Genomic DNA, 22,470 nt, shown 5'->3' with positions numbered 1-22,470 from the left:
ACACAGGAGTGAAGTAGAGTAAAAGTTTTATTTAAAGTTACTTAAAGAGAAAAGAAGTGCAGTAGGCAACCTCAGCAAGGAGAGGTGCCCTGAAAGGTTGGAGAGAGAAAGTTTAAGATTAAAAGGTTACACAGTTAGAAAATGTGGGCCACCTCAGAGAAGCGCCCTCTGCAAGTGAGACAGGGACCGTGGGTATAGTCAGAGTAGGGTGAGGGCCTCCAGAAAAAGACCCCTACCAAAACTCCGTATTAAACAATTAAAGACAGAATCACAGTAATTCTCTAAAGTAAAGTATCAAGCTAAGAATATAAGCATTCTTCAGTGAAGATTAGTTAAAACTAAAAAGCCAGGAATAACCTGGCCTGGAATGTTTGAACATCCCCCAGATAAGAAAATACCTCAGCATAGCCCATGTCTTGTTTATGTCAATTAAATGAGGTTATTGCAAAGCTTTAACCGGTTAAGAAGCCCAGTTTATCTTTAACTTTATTCTGATGCTGTTTTTCCTCTTACAGCCCCTAACCAAGTAATATATATAACCTGGGCAGTTAATGTCACAGGCAAGACCAGCCATAAACAACATAGTGAAAGACAGGAAGGATCCCATCTTAAAGATATGAAACTAAGACTGTTTAACAAACAGACAATAACTCAGCTCACCCTGAAAGGAAAACAGCTCACCCTGAGAAGAAAACAAGCAGCCTGAGAAGAAAACAAGCAGCCTTGATTAATACGCTCCCAAACAAAAACTGCTATTCTAAGGAAGAACCAAAGCAGTAAATTTCTTATGTTAACTCCGCAAAATAGTCTGGAAAACTGATGAGACTTAGTGTCTCTTTTAAGATAAACACTTAGAGACCATCTGGTAGACACGTGCCTAACTCTTAGCCTCCCAACTGTCCATAAATCCCTAGACAATGCACCACCGCGGACTCTCTTGTCCCCTCCTGGCGTGAGCCGGGAGCTCTGTCTTTTCACTGTATGTCTAAATAAAAGCCTGTACTTTGGTCTCCTACCTTGACTGTGAAGCTCATTCTTCGGCTTCGTGAACAAGAACCCCGGCATCACAAGGTTGAAAAGAGAGTTTAAAGTTAAAAGGTTACGCACTTGGAAAGTGCGGGCGACCTCAGAGAGAGAAGCGCCCCAAAAGGTTGGGGGTACCCCCTTTTAAGGATTCTTTAGGATTGTGACTAAGGGCTGGGGGTGCAGACTTGTTAAGTGGTCTTTGAATACTTAGAATTAACGTAACACAGGGAAGTTCCTGCTCTGATTTCTCCCTGGGATACTGGCGTCTAGGTCTGGGAGCAGATCAAACAGGCTGCCTGCCCAGCCCCCAAGGTGGGCTGAGCTATTGTCTGTTTGCTGAAGACTAAGTTAAGAATCTTCCATTTTTAACTTCCTGGGTATTAAAATACAGTCTTTAAGATGGAATCCTTTCTACCTTTCACTATGTTGTTTACTGCTGGGCCTGCATGCTAAATTAGTTGCCTAGGTTACAGAGTACTTAATTAGGGCCTGAAGGAGGAAAATCAGCATATAGGTAAAGGTAAAGAAAGTAAGCTGGGCCTGCGTGATTGACACAAGAAAGATAAGGGCTCTGCTGAGGTACCTTCCTTTATCTGGGGTATATTCAAACATTCCAGGCCAAGTTGCTCTTGGCTTTTTGAGCTTTAATTTATTAATTTTGGGTCTAAATTTTTAGTGGACATTCTAGCTTTTCTCTTTCTACTCTGCTCATATGTATTTTCCTGCCCAACAAAAAACGTGTCTTCGACTCCGCAAACAAGAACCCCGGCATCACTCTGACTGCAAATATCCTGCCTTGCTTTTTCCAGAGGCCCTCACCCTATTCTGTCTAAGCCCATGGTCCCTGTCTCACTTGCAAAAAAAAAAAAAAAAAGCCAACTATTTCTGAGGCCAGTCTGGGTGTCCAGGGTCTTCAAGGCAATGTTAATTATGGCACATAGAACCACCAAGCTCACTTGTCAGCAAAAACGCTGTGCTGGGCCTGGCAGAAGTCTGCCCTCACGCTCAGAATCGCCATAAATGTGCAACGTATATGCCAACGAAAAACGCTGGCGAGCTGGGGACTGGGCATTGAAGTCCTGCGGCAGCGGGAGCGAGGAGGTGTCTCTCCTCAGTCACCCCGGCGGCGGCGGCGCGTGCACGCGAGTCCGTCGCTGCCACCCCAGCCGCTACCGAACGGATGATGGTTACAGCCCTGCCGATCGCACCGCCGCCCAACAATAGGGTCTTTTGGTGATTCCCCCCTCTAAATTTTGCAACCCAGTCGAATGTCTGACTCACCTCACTCTAGCCCGGTCCTGCAAACAGAAACTTTATTGTTTTCGCTTGCAAAATCCCAAATGGAAACCATCATTCTTCCGATTTTAGCTTTTTTTTTTAAGAATCATTTTATTTTTGAAATATATTTGATACACAGTATTATAGGGGTTTCAGAATCATTTTATTTTAGAAAAGTTTTAGGTCTGCAGAAGAGTAGTGAAGATAGTTAAAAAATGTACTCCCTACCCACTTTCCCGCATTAACATCTTGGCCAATCTTACGCCAACATGGTACATCTGTTAAAACTAATGGACCAATGCTGAGATACCACTATAAACTGAAGTCCATACGTTATGCAGATTTCCTATTTCCCCTAATAGTCTTTCTCTGTCCCTGGATTTCATGTGACATTTAGTTGGCACGTCTCCTTAGGCTCCCTTGGACTGACACAGTTTCTTGGACTTCCTTGATTTTGATGGCCTTGGCGGTTTGAGGCAGACTGGCCCGGGGTTTTGTAGGACGCCCCTCAGGTGGGATTCATCCGGTGTTTTTCTCAGGGTTTGACTGGGCTGGCAGGTGTGGGGCGACCACAGAGGTGAAGCGCCCTTCACATCACACTGCGTGCAGGGCATGCGAATTTTCGCTGTGATGTTGGCCTTGGTCACCTGGCTGATGCAGCGGCTGTCAGGTGTCGCCACTGTGAAGTCAATCTTTTCCCCCTTCCCAGGCTGCGCCCACACCTAAAGGGTGGGAAGTCCCGCTTTCCTCCTCCAGGGGGCACTACCTAAACACATTATTTGGAATTCCTCTTCATGGGACCTTTGTCCTTCATTTATGGCTTCAATCCCTTATTTGTATGAGTATGAATGCATGGGTATTTGTTTTGCACTTTACGTTACTTATTTTATTGCACAAGTTGTTCCAGCCAAAGGTTTGGCTCTTAGTTTTGACAAACTTATTTCCACAAAGACATTCTGGAGCATTCCTTGTGGTTAAATAGAAACAAGGTGCTTATATGGGGCTTGGTTAAGAGAAGGCTGCCTTTACACCCAAGGGGCTGGGAGGGGAAAGACACCACTTTAGGAGTAAGGAACACATACACGGGATTTTCTTTTCATGGTTAATGGCAATGGGATAATGTAGGGACATTAAAGAAACAAACTTGTTTTTAAAAAAAATTAAGTACATATAATATAATGCACAAATCTTAGTGTACGGCTCCTTGAATTTCGACATGTATCCATAACCCAAATCAAGATACCAAACATTCTCACTGATTTTTTCCCCCTTCACCTATTTCACCCATCCCTCTATTCCCCTCTGTGGCAACCTCTGGTCTGTTCTCTGTGTTTCTGATTCTATTTCTATTTGGTTTGTTTGTCATCTGTTTTGTTGTTTAGATTCCACACATAAGTCAAATCATACAGTATTTGTTTTTCTCTGCCTGATTTATTTCATTTTGTGTAATACCCTGTAGGTCCATCTATGTTGTTACAAACAGCAAGGTTTCTTTTTTATGGCTTAGTAATATTCCATTGTATAATGTACCACCTTTTCTTTACCCACTTATGTATTGATAGCCACTTAGGTTGCTTCCATATCTTGGCTATGGTAAATAATGCTGAGATGAACATAGGGGTGCATATGTCTTTTTGAATTAGAGGTTTTGTTTTAGAAACAAACTTCTTGAAGGACAAAAAAGATCATCCACAAACCTGCTGCTCTCACTCAGCTGTTTTATTTCTGTTCATTAAACTACACATACATTTCATTGCCTTGATAGAACACCTTACTTCGGGATGTTGCGGTGTTTGGAGCTGTGCATGGCCCCTTGTGGGCAAAGAGGACATCCCCATGTTCCCAGGAAGGGCCTTGGCCCAGGGGTTGTCACAGATGGGGGTGCGATTCTGCCCCAGGGCATGTCTGGAGACAGTTTTGCTGATCACAAGGGTTGGGGGTGGCGATGCTTCTGCCATCTAGTGGGTGGAGGACAGGGGTGCTGCTCAGCCCCCGACTGAAGAAGACACCCCTTACCCCAGGAGAGAATGACCCTGTCTCCTGTCTCAGCCGTGAAGAGGATGAAGAGCACTGCCCCGGGGGTGGAGGGTGGGGGGTCAGGGTGACTTAGGAGCAGGTCAGGAGTCAAACTTGACCTCAGATTCCATCCTGGCTCTGGGGCAGCTATGTCACCTCGCTAACACTGCTTTCTTGTAAAATGGGTGTGATATCTACTACCTCCTCTGGTCGCTATGAGGATTAAATAAATTAGTCTATGAAAAGTGCTTAGCTCAAAGCCTGGTGTATCCTCACTATCTGTGTGAGTTCATCTTGTTATCATTTGACAACTTTCGGATTTGGCTGACTTCTTTCCTTAGAATGAATTCCCAGAAATGGGGTTACCAAGTCCAACGGTATTCGTATCTCTCTGGCTCCCACTTTCCCTAAAGAGGAATCCAGAATTTAGTCTACTGTGTGCCCCTGCAGCGAGGGGATGCTTGTCTGTCCGAGTGATTCTTGTTTTCTTTCCAGCTCTACCCGGTTCCAGGTCCCTGCAATGCCTGGTTTCCTAGGCAGCTCAGCTCCGCCCTCTCCTGCAAGCTATGCCTGCTCCAGGGTGTCCTCCACCCACTATGGCATATCCCTGGGTCCCTGCTTCAATCAGGTCCACCTTCTCAGTCCCCAGATTCTTTTTTTAAATTAAGGTATTATTGATATACACTCTTATGAATGTTTCACATGAAAAACAATGTGGTTCACCCATATTATCAAGTCTCCACCCCCACACCCCAGTGCAGTCACTGCCCATCACTGTAGTTAAGATGCCACAGAGTCACTACTTGCCTTCTCTGTGCTACACTGTCTTCCCCGTGACCCCCCACACTAAGCGTACTAAACATAATGCCTCTCAATCCCCTTCTCCCTCCCTCCCCACCTGCCCTCCCACACCCCTCCCCTTTGGTAACCGCTAGTCCGTTCTTGGGGTCTGTGTGTCTGCTGCTGTTTGGTTTCTTCAGTTTTGCTTCATTGTTATACTCCACAAATGAGGGAAATAATTTGGCACTTGTCTTTCTTAGCCTGGCTTATTTCACTGAGCATAATATCCTCCAGCTCCATCCATGTTGTTGCAAATGGTAGGATTTGTTTCTTTCTTATTCAGTCCCCAGATTCTTAACCAGCCCGGGTGCTGAGTGTTGCGGTTCAGAGTATGTTCTTTGTTGGAAGACATCACTGAGAGCATCTATGTGATGACTGGTTGACCAGCAAGCTGGGCCTGGGCAATGGTTGACTTCTTACCTTCTCCCCTATCCTTGGTATTTTTCCCTCTCCTGCTCATTTTTCTTTCTGTGAGAACCATTTCAAGGATACAACCTTGAAAGACTAATGTGGTGTTGAGACCATCTGAGTGGCATACATGATTGAACCCTGTAAGGACTCCAAATAAACTCTGAAGATTTTGATGGGCAGGTGTGATCTACTCATCTTACAGCCACCCAACACAAGCCTCATAAGGTCCCTTGCTTATTAAGCCTGCCACCTACTAAGCTGGAGTGGCCTGCCTTTATCTGATCTCTTACTGCACTCCAGTGATGGAAGAAATGGGTCTTGGGAAAGAGGAATCTGCAGGGGAAATCCTGAGTGCCATCAACCTCTATGTGGGGAGGGGTGGCCCTTATATCAGATGCTTTTGGATGCCATGTGAGCACAGGCTGCTTTAATACTCTTGTTTAAGGAACTGCGTAGAGCACACTGCAGCAGAGAGAAGTGCATGGCTGTGCAGTGGGCGTGCTTCGGGGGGGCAGCTCGGCTGGCCATAGTTGTTCAACTTGAGGCTGAAGCTCGAACCAGAAAGTTGAAAGAAGAGCTGAGATTAGAGAAGGATGGGAGGGTGCCCACTGCTGGCTCTGGGACTGGCAGACAAAGTGGGAGAGCATGGCATTCTGCAAAGCTAGGAGGGAGCAAGCTGGGGCAGCTCTCAGTGCTTGTGATGAAGCCTGATGGGGACACTAAGAGGTGGAACCCCTGGGCAAGTGGGGAGAGCAAAGAGGAGGGTGCTGTGGTGACTGACAGTGAGACAGATACAACATCCCATGCAGTCCAATCCCTAATACAGAGGAAAGCAAAAGCATGGTGACAGCAGCCCCAGGCAGCGGGGCAGCCCCCAGTTCAGGAAAAGTTCATAATGAGACAATATGGGATGGCTGAGCTCATGGATATGGCAGCAAAGATCCATAAAGGTCCAGCAAAATTATCCAGGCATGGTCATTGCAACCATGGGGCAGGCTGTGGATGATGGCATTTTGTTTTGATCAGGCAGGAGACAGAGAAAGTGAGCAATGTCACCCCACCCTTTGGGAGCACCCGCATTGTGCCCAAGGAGGTCAAGGGACTCACTCCCTTATAGCTGGATCATTCTAGACTCCAAGGAGGCTCGGCCCCAGAGCGAGACCTCCCTGGTTGTGTGGATCCTGGAACTCTATAGAGGAGGTACAAGTTCTTAGGGAATGACTGAAGGCCCTCTTCGGGTCACACTCCCTGCAAAAGCCAAGATACTCCAGTCTGCCCCAGCACCTGGTGTGAGACACTGGTGTCCTGCAGAGTCCGAGCCAGGACAAGCCATTTAGGGTGCTGGACAATTCATTGCTGATCTGGGGGAAATTGACAAACTCCAGGAACGGATACGGGTTGTGGGAAAGGTCTGAGACAAAGAGGGAGCTCGAAATAGCCTTTTAGCTGTAAAGCATCCTTCAAAAGTAACCTGGAAACAAATGTGGTTTGATCTCATTGTTGCCAAGACCCCACCTGAAAAGACAAGCCACCCCTCCAACTCTGTTAATTGGCCCAAGTGAAACCTTAAAACCTGAACAACAGTTTAGACCTGAGCCATCTGCCCCTACCATCCCTAACGCCCTGCCTGCCCTAGCAGAAGCCCAGAGATATGGCCTGTTCAGGGCAGGCGCCTCCCATGCTCCGGACATAGGATGCAGGGAAGACTGCCTCCACATGAGGGCCACTGGGGGCCCCGTGTTGGACTCACTATTCACAGATCCCCCAGAAATAAAAAGTGGTAGGTCTGGTGGCTACTGGAGCTAACTGTCCTCTAATACATGGTAACCCCCAGGAAGTTTCTGATCCCCTCAGTGCTATCAAGTGATTGAGGTCAGGAATTTGACACTGCAAATCGGGGATCCTCCCTGATGAGAAAACAGATTTTATCTCTCCAGTACCAGAGACCATATTGAGCATTGACATCCTATGCGGTCAAAGTCTGCAAACCTCTATTGGTGAATTAATAATTAATAACGAGCAATCAAGCCAGTGCTGAGGCGAAACCCTCCATGAAGAGTGGTAACTGTCAAGCAATGTACATTGCTGGGGGGTGGGGGGAGGCAGAAAGAAAGGGGAAAAACTACCAAGTGGGTATTGTACACCCTGCCCACACTGCTTGAACAGCCCTGTATGGCCAGTGAAGAGGCTGGCTCAGCGCCAGTGACCCTGAACTACTAGGAACTGGCCAAGGGGCACCTCCCTATCAATGTGGCTGTGCCAAACGTCACCAGCATCTTGGATCTCGTGACCATGGTCCTAGGAGTGTACCACACTGTGGTGGATTTAGCAAATGCCTTTTTCGGTCTACTCCTGACCACTGAAACACAAGATCAATTTGCCTTCATATGGGAGGGACAACAATGGGCCTTTTAAATGCTTCCCCAAAGCTACCTGTACAGCCCCACCATATGTCGGGGTTTGTAACCAGGGATCTGTCCCTGTTCCCCTTCCCCACATCAGTAAAACAGGCCCATGACATTGATGATATAAGCTGACCTGTGAAGACTTGCTTCTGTGGCAGGACACCCTGTAGACTTTGCTGGAAAGATCATCTGCAAGGGAGAGGACAGGCAGTGAGCCCGCAGAAAATTCAAGGCCCAGCCACCTGAGTTTTTGGGAGTTGTTTGGTTGGGGTAAGACATTTTTATCCCAGAAGCTGTGATTGACAAGATACAAGCCTATCCAACTGCTGAGAACGTGAAAGAGGTGCAGGCCTTTGTAGGGATTTTGAGGTTTGGAAGACGTGGGTTTCCCACCTGGCACAGTGCCTCGGTCCCTTATACCACCCGGTAAAGGTGGGGATCAGAGCAAGGCGCCAGCTTTGAGAAGGCAGAAATTCTACTGAAGCAGGTCAAAGCTCTGGGCATCTCCCAAGCAGGGCAACCATTTAAGTTTAGATGCGCTGGTGACTCCAGAAGGTATGGGTCAGGCACTGTGGCAGAAACAACAGGAGAGAGAGTCCCCCTAGGATTTTGGTCCCAGCTCTGAAAGGGGGCAGAAACCTGATGTCGCCCTATGGAGCAGCAGCTCCTAGCAGCTACATAGCACTCCTCCAGGTACACCCTCTCGTGAAGGGACAGCGTATCAAGGGATGGGTTGAGAATATATTCCATCGACCCACCTTTGCCATGGCTCAAACCCCCAGTTTGACAAGGTGGCCTGCCTATTTGCGGCCAGCCCACTGTCTCTAGCAATCAGGTGCTACTAGGCCCTGGAGAGCATATAGATTCCTGCAATGTCCCCACCCCTGTTCCTGGGCCAGGCCCTGTGGCCTATAGAGAGAGAGCAGGAGAAATTCCCAGTGAAGCCTGGTCTATAGATGGCAAACTCGCCCACAGGGACTGCAGGCCCCATTCACCTCAACACTGACACCGTCTGGATGGAAGTAGAAATGAACCTCCTCGGCCAGTGGGCTGAACCCAGAGCCATTTGGCTGGTGATCAGTCATGACCCCTGGCTGCTGGGCTATTTTAAAGGGTTTAACCCTATGGCTTGACAATGGGGAACCGAGAAGCGGATGATAATGAATAAGCCCTTGTGGGGTCAGGATATGAAGAAAGACATTTGGATTTGCTTGCAAGCGCCTGAGGCTGTCCTCAGATGTGGATGTTTTCCACGTCTCTGATATGGATACCCTGGCAACCGGGAAACTGAGGCCCTAGCCCAGGTACGTGCCCTACCAACTGGCCCTTCAGTAGATAGAGCTGACTGTGTGCACAAAGAGCAGGGCCACTGTAGTACGTGGGTGGGATGGAGTATTGCCAGGGATGCTGGATTGCCCTTGACATACGGTGACTTGGTTAATGCATTAACAGTGTGTCCTGGTGGTCTAAACACCTCAGGGCAGTACCAAAGGAGCCTGAAGCTGCCCACCAGAGTTCCCAACTGGTGAGGAACCGGCAAATTGATAATATGGGCTCTCCTACTGAGTGAGGGTTTTCTTGGTTTGTATGGACACTGGGTCTGGCCTAACCCAAGCTTTCCCCTGCCGCCATGCAAACCAGACTGCCACTGTCTGGGGACTGGAGAAGCTGGGCACCATGTATGGATACACTCGTCAAACAGACAATGATCAGAAGTCCCATTTTAAGGATCATGATGTGCTTGTCTGGACAAAACAGCAAACACGGGGTAGAGGTTCCATCTCTCCCAAACACTGCGGGTGGCAGGGATGATAGAAAGGAAAAATGGAATATTAAAGCAGCATATTAAATCAATAACAGATAAAACAACCTTGGCCAGGCGGACGACTGTCTCAGGCTTGAATACATCTGAATGAGCAGCCAGTAGGGCCTACTGCCCCATCTGGTTCCTGTTGAGCTCCCTGTTGAGACACCCAACATTGCAAAAGTATGGAAGCCATGGGAGACAGCCATCGCCCCAACTCTCACTGTGCGTCAGTGTGCTATGCTGCTCAAATCACCAAGCCCATCACACTTGGGAAAGGAGTTATATACTAGAATTTGCAGTGGGACATCCTGCCAGGATGGATGAGTTACTTTGCACCCCTGGGTTTTGGGGAATGATTCAGTTTCCACTAGGGTCCTATTGTCCTTCTGCAAGCTGGATCTGTTGAAATGCACCATACCTGGAAGAGAACATGTGCCTTTGGAAGAGGGGTGAAGCTGGGCATCCTGTATGGCATGTCCCAGCCTCCCAGTCCATCTCCTCACGCCTGGCAGTACTGCCTCCCCCGGCCAACATGTCTGGTACATACAACCAGGTCAGGTTCCTAAAGCTGCAGCTGCATTAACATCTAAGGATCCAGGCCGTAAGTGGGATTCTTGTAGAAGGACAAGAACTCCCCATACACAGTCCTACTTAATATTTGTCTTTCCAATCCTAAACTTCTGCTGTTCCAGTGGTGTCTGTGGTATGGGCATTTGATGGAAATACCTTTCTGTAGTGGCCCACTTGAATGTCCGGCAAAGGAATCAATCCAGCTGTTGGGTATGTGGGCAGCTGGCCCTCTAGTTCATTGGGAGTGCCATGGTGGGTGCTGCCACTCCGGGGGGATTAGAAGGTGCCAGAGCAGTACAGTAAGGAAGCACAAGCTAGGACTAGTGTTCTTGGTTCATCTGATACGACCAGTACTGATCCAGAAGTCTGGCCTGCGGCACACACTATCAATAACACTGGGGAAGGAGATTCCTTGTCGGTTGATGATACAGGCAGCCCATTAAATGACTGGCCAGAAGGTTCTAAAAACACCAACCACAGAGCCCTGATAGGTGGCACTCAGATTTGGTATAGGCTCATGTGGCCTACCTCAGGTTACCGATTTTGAGCATTCGTGCACCCCAGTGTTGGGAACAGAAAAACCACTAAACAGAACCACCCCAACTGTATCAGGGATATGGGACAGTCATTTCGTCACACTAAAGGATTGTGCAACTGGTTTGACACTCACTGGTCACACCGTCCAAGTATTTACTGGACAATGAGACCCAGTGGGTGTGTGGCACAAATCTTTGGCTGTGGTTTCCACCTGGATGGTTGGACTCCTGCACCCTGGGTTTTCCCTGGGCACTGTGGAGATTCTGTCCCACAGTAACAAGTTGCCAACCTCCTTCCCCTCAAGGTCAGATGGGCATGCTCTTATTTTCACTGGGATGATCATTTGGCCACCATCTTTGTTCCCTCCATTGGTCTGGAGGCCATTACAGCCCACAGAGAAGCCCTTACTAAATTCACCCAGCAAGTCTTAAATGATAGCCAACACAGCCTGTCCTCCTGAACACTGAAATGTCTGCAATGAGAAAAGCTATCCTGCAAAATAGAATGGCCTTGGACATTATTGCCTTACAAGGAGGCACCTGTGCCATTATCCAAGTAGAATGTTGTGCGTTCATATCTGGTGAGTATGCTAATATTTTATTATCAAAGCACATGAGGACACAAGTGATCCACCCTGAATACCTGACCCCAGCTTAAGGGACTGTTGGGGAAGGTCACTGAGATATGACCGTTGACCTGTGAGCTGGACCCCCAAAATTGGAGGCTCCTCACACCTTTCCCTGTCCTTGAAATGTGAGTTCCACTTGCCTTTTCCGTTTCCAGAGGCTGACTCAAGGACAGCCTTGAGATAGCCTTGAGACCATCTGGACAGTGTCTGTGAATAAACCCAGTTAAGCCTGCTATTTGCACTTCTAAGGTTTGGCTGGTGGGTGTGGAGATCTATTCGCCTTGTGGCTGCCCAAGACAATCCTTGTATGTAAATTCCCTGCTTATTAATGCTGCTACTTTCCAATCTGGAGTGGCCTGCTTCCTTCTTTGGTTCACCCCTGCCCTGGGAGTATGGGGACTGGTTTCAGATTATACCTGGGAAGCTCCTGAGTATCTTGTGAACCAACAGGGACTTAATAAATCAGTGGTTTGGATCATGGAACTCTCGATGGAACAAAAGTTTACTTATTTTGTGAATCATTTTGATCTGTGTTTTCTCTTGCATGTACCTGCATTGTTGCTGTAGTATCTGCCTCCAGTGCAGCCAGAGAGCTGCCAGATGGGCCACCTCTGCACTAATGAAACCCCCGGCTGAAGACTCAGGGCACATTGTGGAACAGAAGGAAAGGGTAGGATTTTAAGAGCTGGTCACAAGGGGTGGAGTGTTAGAGAGAAGGTCATCGAGAGGACATGACCATCAGTTGACCCTCCAAGTAGACATGGGCAATCAGAGGCTTCTTATGCTCCCCTGTTCTTGAAATGTATGTTACACCCGCCATTCCCACAGTGGGAGCCATTATTCAAGGATACAGCCTTGAGATAGTGTGATACAGTGTTGAGACCATCTGGATGGTATATGTGACTGAATCTAGTTAAGGCCCCCATATAAACTTTTAAGATTTGGTGGTGGGCACCATCTATTTGTCTTGCAGATGCACAAGACTGTATCTAAGTTCCCTTTCTTGTTAAAACTGCCCCCTACCCATTTGGAGGTGTCTGCCTCTTTCTTGGTTTCTCCTTGGTGTTTTGGGGGCCAGTTTCAAATTTCACCAAGGGAACTCTGAGGTTACGAGCCAACATTCCTCCTAAGCAGTGGGAATAATAGGGGTGCTGCAAGGTGCACCCATTATTTGTTCACTTCTGTATTTCATTATTGGGTCCTCATGTCCAGGATGTTTGTTTCTTATGGGCATTGACATTTTAATTTCATATAATTCTTACATGTCACTATTCCTTTGATTCTGCCCCACCCCCAACCACTTACAAATATAAAAACCATTTGAGCTCACTGGTTGTACAAAAAACAGGCTGTGAAAAATTGACATGACTGGAACCATTTTAAATGGAATTGGCATACAACTGGAGAGGAACTGCTCTTGTGTGAACTGGGCCAAAACTTTTGGACTGGGCCAAATGGCAACTGCTTTAAGCAATTGTTTGATAAGTTAGCGAAAGAACAGACATCCTGATGACAAGCCTGATGGCTGTGGGCTTTCTGAAGACAGAACCAGTAGTCAGTCAGTGAATTTGTACAACCAGAGTAGGGTAGCTAGTTAACATCCATAGAAAAACTCTTTTTTGTCTTAACTCATAATTGCCCTTCTTCCTTTTCTTCATAAAAATCCCTTGCTTTCACCCTACAAGTAGGACACCATTTGGGTATCCACCTGAATCTATTCTTCAACTGCAGTTCTAAGACCTCCAAATAAAAGGGGTTCCTTTATTCTTTTTTATTCATTTGCAGTTTGCCTCTTTTTCTCGGTTGACAGGGCCAACCCATGATAGTGTGGAAAATGGGAAAAAACAGAAAGGTAGATGATATTCTATTTACTGATTTTCCATATTTTCCCCATGAGGGGTGTGAAAGCATGTTACCATACATATTAAATACTTTTATATCTCATTTTAAAAAACTATCTGTGAACATGTCTTCAAATTTTACCAAGAATTCATGGCTCATGGTGGTCTCTATCTACCTATATACATATTATATATATATATCCTCATTTAAAATAACTAGAATTGCGGGTTTTCATATTTCTCCTGCCTAAATTGCTTCGGAAACACCAAGCCAGTCTCCGGTGGAGACGCTAATACCGCAAGGAATTCTGGGGAACGTAGTTCTAATTTCCAGCACGGGAGCACCCCTTCCCCACAACATTCCCCTTCCACACCCCATCCCCACACACACCCCGCCCGGCGCTGAGCAGGGGCACTTCCGGCAGAAGCTGCTGGGCGTGGGAAGGAATGGAAACAATTTTCCGCAAACGTAGTTCACTGGCGCCCCTGGGCGACGCGTGAGGGGCGTGGCTCAGCCTCGCAACGCGATTGGTCGACAGCAGTCTGAGCACGCGCGCACGGTGCTTCCTGGACCCACACGCCCTCGCAGGGCAGTGTGGAAGTTGTAGTTCGGACTACTGCCCGAACTCTGCCGTCGGGCGGCTGCTCGGAGGTCCAAGGCAGTCCACCGCCTTCGGCGCTTGGCTCGGAGAATGGATCCGGAGCCGGGGACCGACGCGGCGCCGCTGACTGGCCTGGCCTGGTCGTCGGCCTCGGCACCCCCGCCGCGGGGATTCAATGCGGTAAGCGACTTCGCGGACCGGGGACGAGTTCGGCGAGAGGCAGCGACTCCAGGTGGCGGGGGTTGAATGGGGACGGAGGCGGCCGTGGCATGGCAGGGTGGTGACCTGGTGCTGACACACATCCGCGCCGTAGATCTCCTGCACCGTGGAAGGGGCGCCCGCCAGCTTCGGCAAGAGCTTCGCCCAGAAATCTGGTTACTTTCTGTGCCAGAGTCCTTTGGGGAGCCTAGAGGTAAGGGACGCCCACCTTCAGAATGCCCGGGGCCCACCCACTGCCTCCGTCCATTCGCGGAGCCCTACCCAGGCTCTCCATTTGCTGGGTGACTCTGTGTCTCCTCCACCCCCATAGAATCCTCAGGAGAATGTGGTGGCCGATATCCAGGTCCTGGTGGACAAGAGCCCCCTCCCAGCGGGCTTCTCCCCGGTCTGCGACCCCCTGGACTCCAGTGAGGCCCGCGTCAGAGGCGTGGGGTGGGGAGCCGCGTTCGCGTCTCTGCGGGGAAGACCATGGAGGGGGTTGAGGGACCACAGGCGCTCTTTCTCTGAGCCTAGGCTGCGCGCTCCGTGCATTGGGTGATGATAGGCTTATCTGAACCCTGTTCTAGGGCGACACCTCGCCTGCATAAAAATGTGCGATTGGCACAGTTTCTGCCCTGGAGTATGAATTGCAACCTCTTTTATTAGTCACTGCCACATCTCCTTGCACTGAAGCCAAGTTGAGCCACACACCATTTCGAGGCTTTTTCATTCTCTTCTGACTCCCATAGCCCTGGTACTGCCTTCCCAGCCCCGACTCCTCTGCTTTCTAACAACCTGTCTCCCCCTTTCACAGTAGTAGGTCATTGGTGTTTGACTCTTAGGGTATATCTATTGATGCCGAAGTTGGCAAACTTCTGTCAAGAGCCAGATAGTGAATATTTTAGGCTTTGAAGGCCAGATAGTTTCTGTTGCATGTTTTTTTTTGTTTCATAGCCCTTTAAGAGTGTGAAAACCATGAGCCCTACAAAACAGACTCGGGGCTTGCTAGCTCCTGGACTAAAGGAGGAGGAAAAGAGATTTCCAGGGCCAGATGGGACCCAGTTCTGTCTGACTACACAGCCTGCCACCTTTGCGCTGGTGCCATGGCCACCCCATGAGTGCTCCTCCATGGCACCAAAGATGAGCCTGCCCCAATGGCTCCTTAAGATTGCATGGAGTCTCCTCCTATTGCTATGCTGCTTATGATTGAACCACCACAGTAATGCCATCCAGGCAGCTGCCTTACACAGCACCCTGGTAGCATCATCCTAGAGCTGTGTTTGGGTCCCTTCCCTGCTTCTTCTACATTTTCACTTCCCTGTCCCCTCCCCCTGCACCCCCAGAGGCCTCTGTGTCCAAGAAGAAACGCCTGTGTGTGAAGCTGGTGCCTCTGGGGGCTGCAGACACACTTGTGTTTGACGTGCGACTGAGTGGGAAGACCAAGATGGTGCCTGGATACCTGCGAGTAGGGTAGGGCTGCCCCCCCAGCTTCCAGCCTCCTCTGTGCCTTCCAACTCCTGTTTCTACCCCTCTGACCCTCAGGGACTCCCAAATCCTGCTGTCCCTTCTGCCACCAATCTGTGCCTCAGTTTACATGTTAAAACAGGGGACAGCAGTACCGATCTTGCAAGGCTGTTGTGAGCAGTATATGGGTTGATGTGTCTAAAGTGCATAGCATGGTAGTCAGACCCAGCAATGGTAACTAGTGTATTGCTTAGGGTGTGGGGGAGATGCTGGAAGTTCCCCTGCAGGGCAGGGCTCACCAGAGGCTAGGTTCCTCTTGCCTTCTGCCAGCTCTTCTCAGCCCTGGCTACACGTTGGGCCAGGACTCCTCCCCACTTTCCTCTTCTTTTAGGGACATGGGTGGCTTTGCCATCTGGTGCAGGAAGGCCAAGGCCCCAAGGCCAGTCCCCAAACCACGAGCTCTCAGCCGGGACATGCGGGGCCTCTCCCTGGACCCACCTGCTGCATCCAGGTGAGTCCTGGGGCTCTGGGATGAGGGACGTTATGGGGGTGGTATCAGGCCTGACCAGGGCTGTCGCACTGTCACCAGCAAGGGCAGCTTGCCGGAGCGGTCGCTCTCGAGGCTGGGCTCTCGGGCATCTACTCTGCGGAGGAGCGACTCCATCTATGAAGCCTCCAATCTCTACGGCATCTCAGGTGGGTGCAGAGTGGGAAACTGAGCCTCTGGGGTGGGGGAGCGTGGAGGTGACTGGCCCAAGGTTGTAGATCCGGAAGGGGTGGGCCCCCCTGGTCCCCATTCTGTACAGACTGGGGAGAGTGGGGCCTTCAGGGTGGGCCTCTGGGGCACAGTGGGCAGCGGGCCGGCCCCAGGTCTCCTGGGCTGCAGCTCCTCTCCCCTGCCGCTTTCCTCAGCCATGGATGGGGTTCCCTTCACGCTGCATCCCCGATTTGAGGGCAAGAGCTGTGGCCCCCTGGTGAGTCCGGGGCCCCTGGGAACCTGGGTCTACCACTGCCTGTTGCCTTTCTAGGTGCCAGGATGCAGGGAGTACCATCTGTGCGCTTGGCACCCCAGCACAAAGCCCACATTCCTGGGCTGGGGAAGGGGAGCAAAGAGAGGGCTGGAGGGTCTCTGTCCAGAACAGGGTGGTTGGGAGGAGCAGCTGGAGGTGGGGGTGCTGGCGGCTGTGACAGGAAGTGGGAGGGGGTTCAGGCAAATATTGAGGGGGCATTCCTTGAAGTGAGAGAATGGGGTTTCCAGGCTAGGGTCCCCCACCCAAGACTGACCTGCCCCTGCCCACCAGGCCTTCTCTGCCTTTGCGGATCTGACCATCAAGTCGCTGGCAGACATTGAGGAGGAGGTGGGTGCTAGGGCCAGGAGGGTTTGCTGCGCCCCCACCCCCCCACTCCCCACTGCCCCCGTCTCTCCCAGCCACACCCCACTTCCCCTGGGACTGAAATCGCTTAGTCCCTAATTTCTCCACCCCCATGATTCCTCCGGAGCCCCCTAGGCCCCGCCCTCACTCTGTTCTCTCTTCTCCACCCCACCCCCCAGTACAACTACGGCTTCGTGGTGGAGAAGACAGCGGCTGCACGCTTGCCCCCCAGCGTTTCATAGCCCCTCACCTGTCCCAGGGAAGAGCCCCCTGCCTGGCACCCCTGGCCTGGCAGCTGCCCTGCCCCACCCGGTCTTGGGGCCTCAGGCCTGTAGGGCATGCCGGACCTTCGGCCTCCCTGCTGAGCTGCAACCCTAGCGGAGGGGTGGAAGCAGGCTGCCTGGTGATGGGGTGTCCCACCCCTGGACTCTGCAGGGCAGGGGTGGTAGCTGGATGGAAACCAGTGCCTTCAAGTCATTCGTGTCAGAACTGTTTGGTGCTCGGAGGCCATGTGGGTGTTCTCCTGGCAATAAATAGAAACTTGTCCCGCAGTTTGGAGTCCTGATCCTGACTTCTGGTCCTCTGGGGCTCTCGGTCTCCATTCACACGTGGAGCACGAGCAAGCAGGTGAAATCCCGAACCGGAGGTGGAGCTGCTGCCACGTGCATTCTGTAGAGGGGAGTCCAAGGCGCAGCCGGGACTCCGGATCACGGAGGAGACCGGGGCTCGCCGTCCGTCGCTGGGCGTGACAGTGATGATAGCCTCAGCTACTGTTTATGTCAGGGTGGACCATGTCCCCTGAACCTGATGTGTCCCTGTATCAGTAGCCTTACCCCAACCTAGTGGGAAGCCCCAGTTTTGTTACCGTTTTACAGATAGAAAACTGAGGTAGAAGGCAGCCAAGGTCAAAGCTGGGATTTGAACCCAGAGCCTGCGCTCTCAGCCACCAAGCTGTACTGTGCCTCCCTTTTCCTGTACTGTGGGGTTGATGCACGTGGTCGATTCTCCTTATTCACAGTAATCATGTTCTATAAAGTTGCAGCGACCCGAGTTAGGGAATCCTGGATTCCTTGGGAAACATGGGGAGTTTCCTGTAAGCCTTTGGTTGCACTTTTGTTGAGTGATCAATACATAACCTTGTTTTATGTGTGTTTCAGGACACATTGTTTAATATATTCTGTTGATTTATTAACATTTAACTTGCGGCCAACAGTATTCTAAACAGACTGCAACAGGGTACTCGTTTAGAGACTGAGAGCTGGAACAAGAAGGCAGACATCTTGTTGCACCTCAGCTGGGAGCTGGGGCATCAGAGACTCAGGGGCTTCCCTGCCCTCTGTGTGTCCTTAATGACCATGAAAACACTGCGAGTATTGCTTTGGGGGTCACAAATAAATTTTAGCCAGTAGGGAAATTTGCAGATAGGGAATCTGAGTAATGAGGGTGGGCGATTTGTCTTTCTCCCATGTGAGTGCTGCATTCACGCCCTCTCTTCCCTGGGTCCCCAAGCCTCGGGGTGGCCCAGGGCCTGCTGCAGTGAGGAACATCCCTGGTCTCTGTAGCTGAGAAGGACGGAAGCTTATTTCTTACCCACACTACGCCCATGGCAGGGCAGCAGCGGACACTGCTGGTTGTGGTCTCAAGCCCCCCCTGGAGGGCAGACACCGTCTCTCCATGACAGTGGACACAGACTCAGAGGGGTCTGCTGCCAGCTAAATGCCTGGGCCCAGAAGTGGCTTGTCAGTGCTCACAGCTCATGGGGTGAATGAGTCCTGCAGGGCCCCGGCAGGGATGCACCACCCTCCCAGCCACTTGGGTCTAACACCACTGTGCTGGGAGTTTGATGGGGGACAGACAGCCCTGCCCTGGGAGTCTGAGGGGAGAGACAGCTGTCCTGGAAGGGTGGGCAGGGGGAGGCCTGCCAAGTGTACTCCTCCCCCCTGTACTTTAGTTGTCTGGGGACAAGAAGGCCTCTGGTGCTGAGACATCTCCCTGCATGTCCCCACTCTGGGCACAGCCCACACTGCCAGGTCCCGCTCAGGCCACTCTGGCGCCATCTGGGAATCCGATCCAGCTGGGAAGCAAAGGCTGTTTGTGTTCCCTTGTCACCTTCTTGGCCACCCCGAAACCAGCTCCGGATCACTTTTCAGGGCATCCACATCTGACCAGGGGCCCTCAGATAATCCGACCAGGCCTTGAATCTGACTGAATTAGCCACCATTGCCAGGCCACTACCTCTGCAAAATGCCAACCCTCCGAGAACCACAGCATCTGGGGACAGCATTGGAAGCACAGGGGAGTCCCCACCCACTTCTGACTTGGGCCACATCAATCCTACCATCTGTGGCTGAGTTTACATCACCTCAGGCTACAGAGGAGGGGTTTGAAATCTAATCCTTCCAGCCTTTTGCTTGCTCTATACCTCAGTTTCTTCAGCTTTACAATGGAAATCTCAGTGTTCTTCATCAGGGTAGTTTGGAGGAAGAACACAGGTGGGGCTTTCTCTCCGATACTCTATTGACTTGCAAAAATGCTTCCTGCCTCTGAAAGACCTTCCCAGCTGGCAGGTTTCTGTAGCCTGATATCCAGGCAGGGTGGATGGAGGATGCAACCCCCAGTAGCCTCTGCTAGTGGCAAACCCCACACTTCCTGTATTAAAATATTGCAGAAGCTCTCCCTTGCTCCAGATCAGAGCACCAACCTGTGCCAGCCTTAAGCATCCCCTTGAGTACGCTTTCAGCCAAGATACCCCCCAACCCAAAGCTACTGGTTTCTACTGCACCATTCATTTTGCCTGCTCTTCAACTTGATATAAATGCAGTGTCCTAATTGTAAGATAAATTTTAGCTGAAATAAGCAGGCAAAGAAAGGCAACAAAGGGCCAGGTAATTTATTTAAATACTCCCAGGTGAGGTTCTGTGGCCTTCTTGTCACAGGCCAGAGAAGTCACACCCGGTTGGGGAGGTGGGGGGCTTATAAGGGATTAGGAGGGGGAGGAGTGGGCAAGCTATCTTAGGGGGTGTGGAGAGGTATGATTGGCTAAAGGTGACATAATAGACAACTAGAAACTTTTTTTCCTTCCAAGAGGCTGACATCCAGGTCTTAGTTGGCACATCAGGATGGAATTCAGGGAGAGCTGTCCCCTTTCCATATATGGCATGGACTTTGGGGTCTGGTCTGTTCTCCCCCTATGGCATCTCTCTGTTCTGTTTGCATGTCCTTGTTTTTCCTTTCTCCAGCCTAACACTAATGAGTCCTCTTCTGAGCCTGGCTAACCTGTTCAATATTATGCCTGTGATATTCATCCAAGGTGTTGCCGATATTAGTAAGTCCTTTTTCATTGCTGAGTAATAGTCCACTGTACAGCTGTACTGTCTGTTAACCAGGTCACCTGTTAATGAACATTCGGCTTGTCCCCAGTTCTTGGCCACTGAGCAGAATCGCTTTGAGCACTCTTGTGTATGTATTTTGATGAATATACAGTCACTCCTGTTGAGTAAATACCCTGATTATAGATTCTGGGTGTTAGGAGAGGTCCGTGTTCAGCTTTACCAAATACAGCCAAGATTTCCAAGGCCATTGTACCAGTTGTTCCTCCCACCCCCCAGCAAATGAAAGTTCCAGTGGCTCTATGGCTTCACCAACACTAGGTGTTGTCAATTTCATTAATTTTGGCCATTTTTCTCCCCAGAGTTTGAAATTCTTAGTTATATTGTACACTCTTGCCTGCTTAGGAATCTGAACTAGGAAATTGGTGATTCATGCTGTGTAGAAAACTGTCCCTTTCTTATCTTGATTATCCACCTGCCTTTTCTGTCTTTGTACAGAGTCTGCAGAGAATTTATGAGACATTAGGTAGCTTCCGAGCTAATCCCCAAAGATCAGGGTGTCCTGGTGTTCAGGGCTGTGTACTCTTCTCCCAGTAAGTGTGGGCTGGACCTGGTAACTCATCTCTAACCAACGGAATATAGCAAGGAAGATGGGGTTACTTCTGTGATTAGGTTATAAAAGACAGTGACTTCTGTCTTGTTGCAGACTCTCTTTTTCTGGCTTGGATGAATCACATTGTCCTACAAAGAGGTCCACATGTCACAGACCTGAGGGCAGCCTCTGGCCAACAGCCAGCAAGGAACCGAGGACCTCACCTCCACAGCTCACGAGGAACTGAATCCTGCCAACAAACACCGAGTGAGCTGGGAAACAGACCCCACCCCAGTTAAGCCTTGACTGTCTGAAAGGGAGGATCCCGTTTGAGCCATGCCCAGATTCCTGATTCTCAGAAACTGTCAGATGATAAATGTGTGTTGTTTTGAACTGCTAACTTATGGGGTAAACTTGTTACGCAGCAAGAGCTATCTAATGCAAATGAAGAGGATGTCTAAGTCAGTGAGAAAAAATGTGCAGGGTTTTCAGGTAGCATTTATATGATTCATGCTCCATTTATCCAAATAAATTCAGTTTTGCATCTCAGGTGGCATTCTGAAGCTAAGGTTTGATTTGCACGGTACCTAGAACCATCCTGAAGATGGAGGGCTCATGAGACCCCTCAAAATTCTTATTTCACCCAAGACATGTTTTAAAGGGTGTTAATAAAGTATCTGTTGGAGGCAGTGGGCCCACATTTGTGCTGAGCAGTTTCCTTCAAGGTGGAATCTGGCCTTCTGTCCTATGTGTCACCAATACAGAGGACCCCATCTCTGTTCTGCCGCCTTCAGAAGATTTTATGTGCAGAAGTAAGACCAGTTGTTGTATGGAGGGGATGGCAATGGTGATACCTGTGTGTTAGATGGGGTCTTGGACACATGGTGGGCATCCAAAAATCAACAGCTTTTCTCAACCACAAATAATGCATTTAAATGCTTGCAATATCCCACTTATGCCTGCTGTGGCAAATGTTGCAAAAATGCAATGCAGGTGGAGCAGATGTTATTTGTGACTCCTTCACCCTCCACTTTCAACACAGTATGAAGGTTTCTCAGAGCAATTACCTGCAACCGTGCCTGGGGCCTCCAGGGGCCACAGGTGGATGTCCAGCTGAGGCATAGGGAAGGCCAGTAATGTGAGGGGCTAACCCTCCAGAAGCAGCTGTCAGCCAATGACCACTGGGTCTCAGAGGATAAGCACCCCAAGGGTCCCCAGCAGCATGGCACCCCAGGAGCCCACGGTGCTGTCTGCTCATTGACACCCCCTGAAGGGCTCCTGGGCTCACTGCCCAGATAAGCGAACCACATCCCCCAAATCATCTCAAGGTCTAGTTCTGATGACCCCCAAATCAAGGTAACATCTTTGATAAATATTGTCCACACCCTAAGGGGCACCAGGATGCCCACAGCTGCATGGGTTTGCAAAGCCTCTGGAATTAATGGTGATGTTGATACCTTTTGCAATTTGGTCCTCATAGCTGTGTTTGGTGGGGTGGAGGATCCCCTGTTATACAGAAGAACACTGAGGTGGCAGGTCCCGTGACTCATCAC

The 22,470-nt window shown here is 49.9% G+C and overlaps 1 protein-coding gene across 1 annotated transcript; it reads left to right on the top strand.

The window, feature by feature from the left end:
* The first annotated feature begins 13,956 nt into the window (after window positions 1-13,956).
* On the top strand, window positions 13,957-17,547 carry MVB12A (multivesicular body subunit 12A). Its single transcript, XM_036893364.2, has 9 exons — window positions 13,957-14,141; window positions 14,275-14,373; window positions 14,491-14,587; window positions 15,503-15,629; window positions 16,015-16,134; window positions 16,213-16,319; window positions 16,536-16,597; window positions 16,925-16,981; window positions 17,176-17,547. Exons 1-9 carry the CDS (start codon window positions 14,052-14,054, stop codon window positions 17,236-17,238), a joined length of 822 nt encoding a protein of 273 aa, XP_036749259.1. The 5' UTR covers window positions 13,957-14,051; the 3' UTR covers window positions 17,239-17,547.
* Window positions 17,548-22,470: the final 4,923 nt, after the last annotated feature.

The sequence above is a fragment of the Manis pentadactyla genome, chromosome 12 (genome assembly GCF_030020395.1).
Source record: "Manis pentadactyla isolate mManPen7 chromosome 12, mManPen7.hap1, whole genome shotgun sequence".
Taxonomy (NCBI): Eukaryota; Metazoa; Chordata; class Mammalia; order Pholidota; family Manidae; genus Manis; species Manis pentadactyla.
The sequence above is the reverse complement of the archived record's forward strand: the minus strand, read 5'-3'. Positions and strand labels throughout refer to the sequence as shown.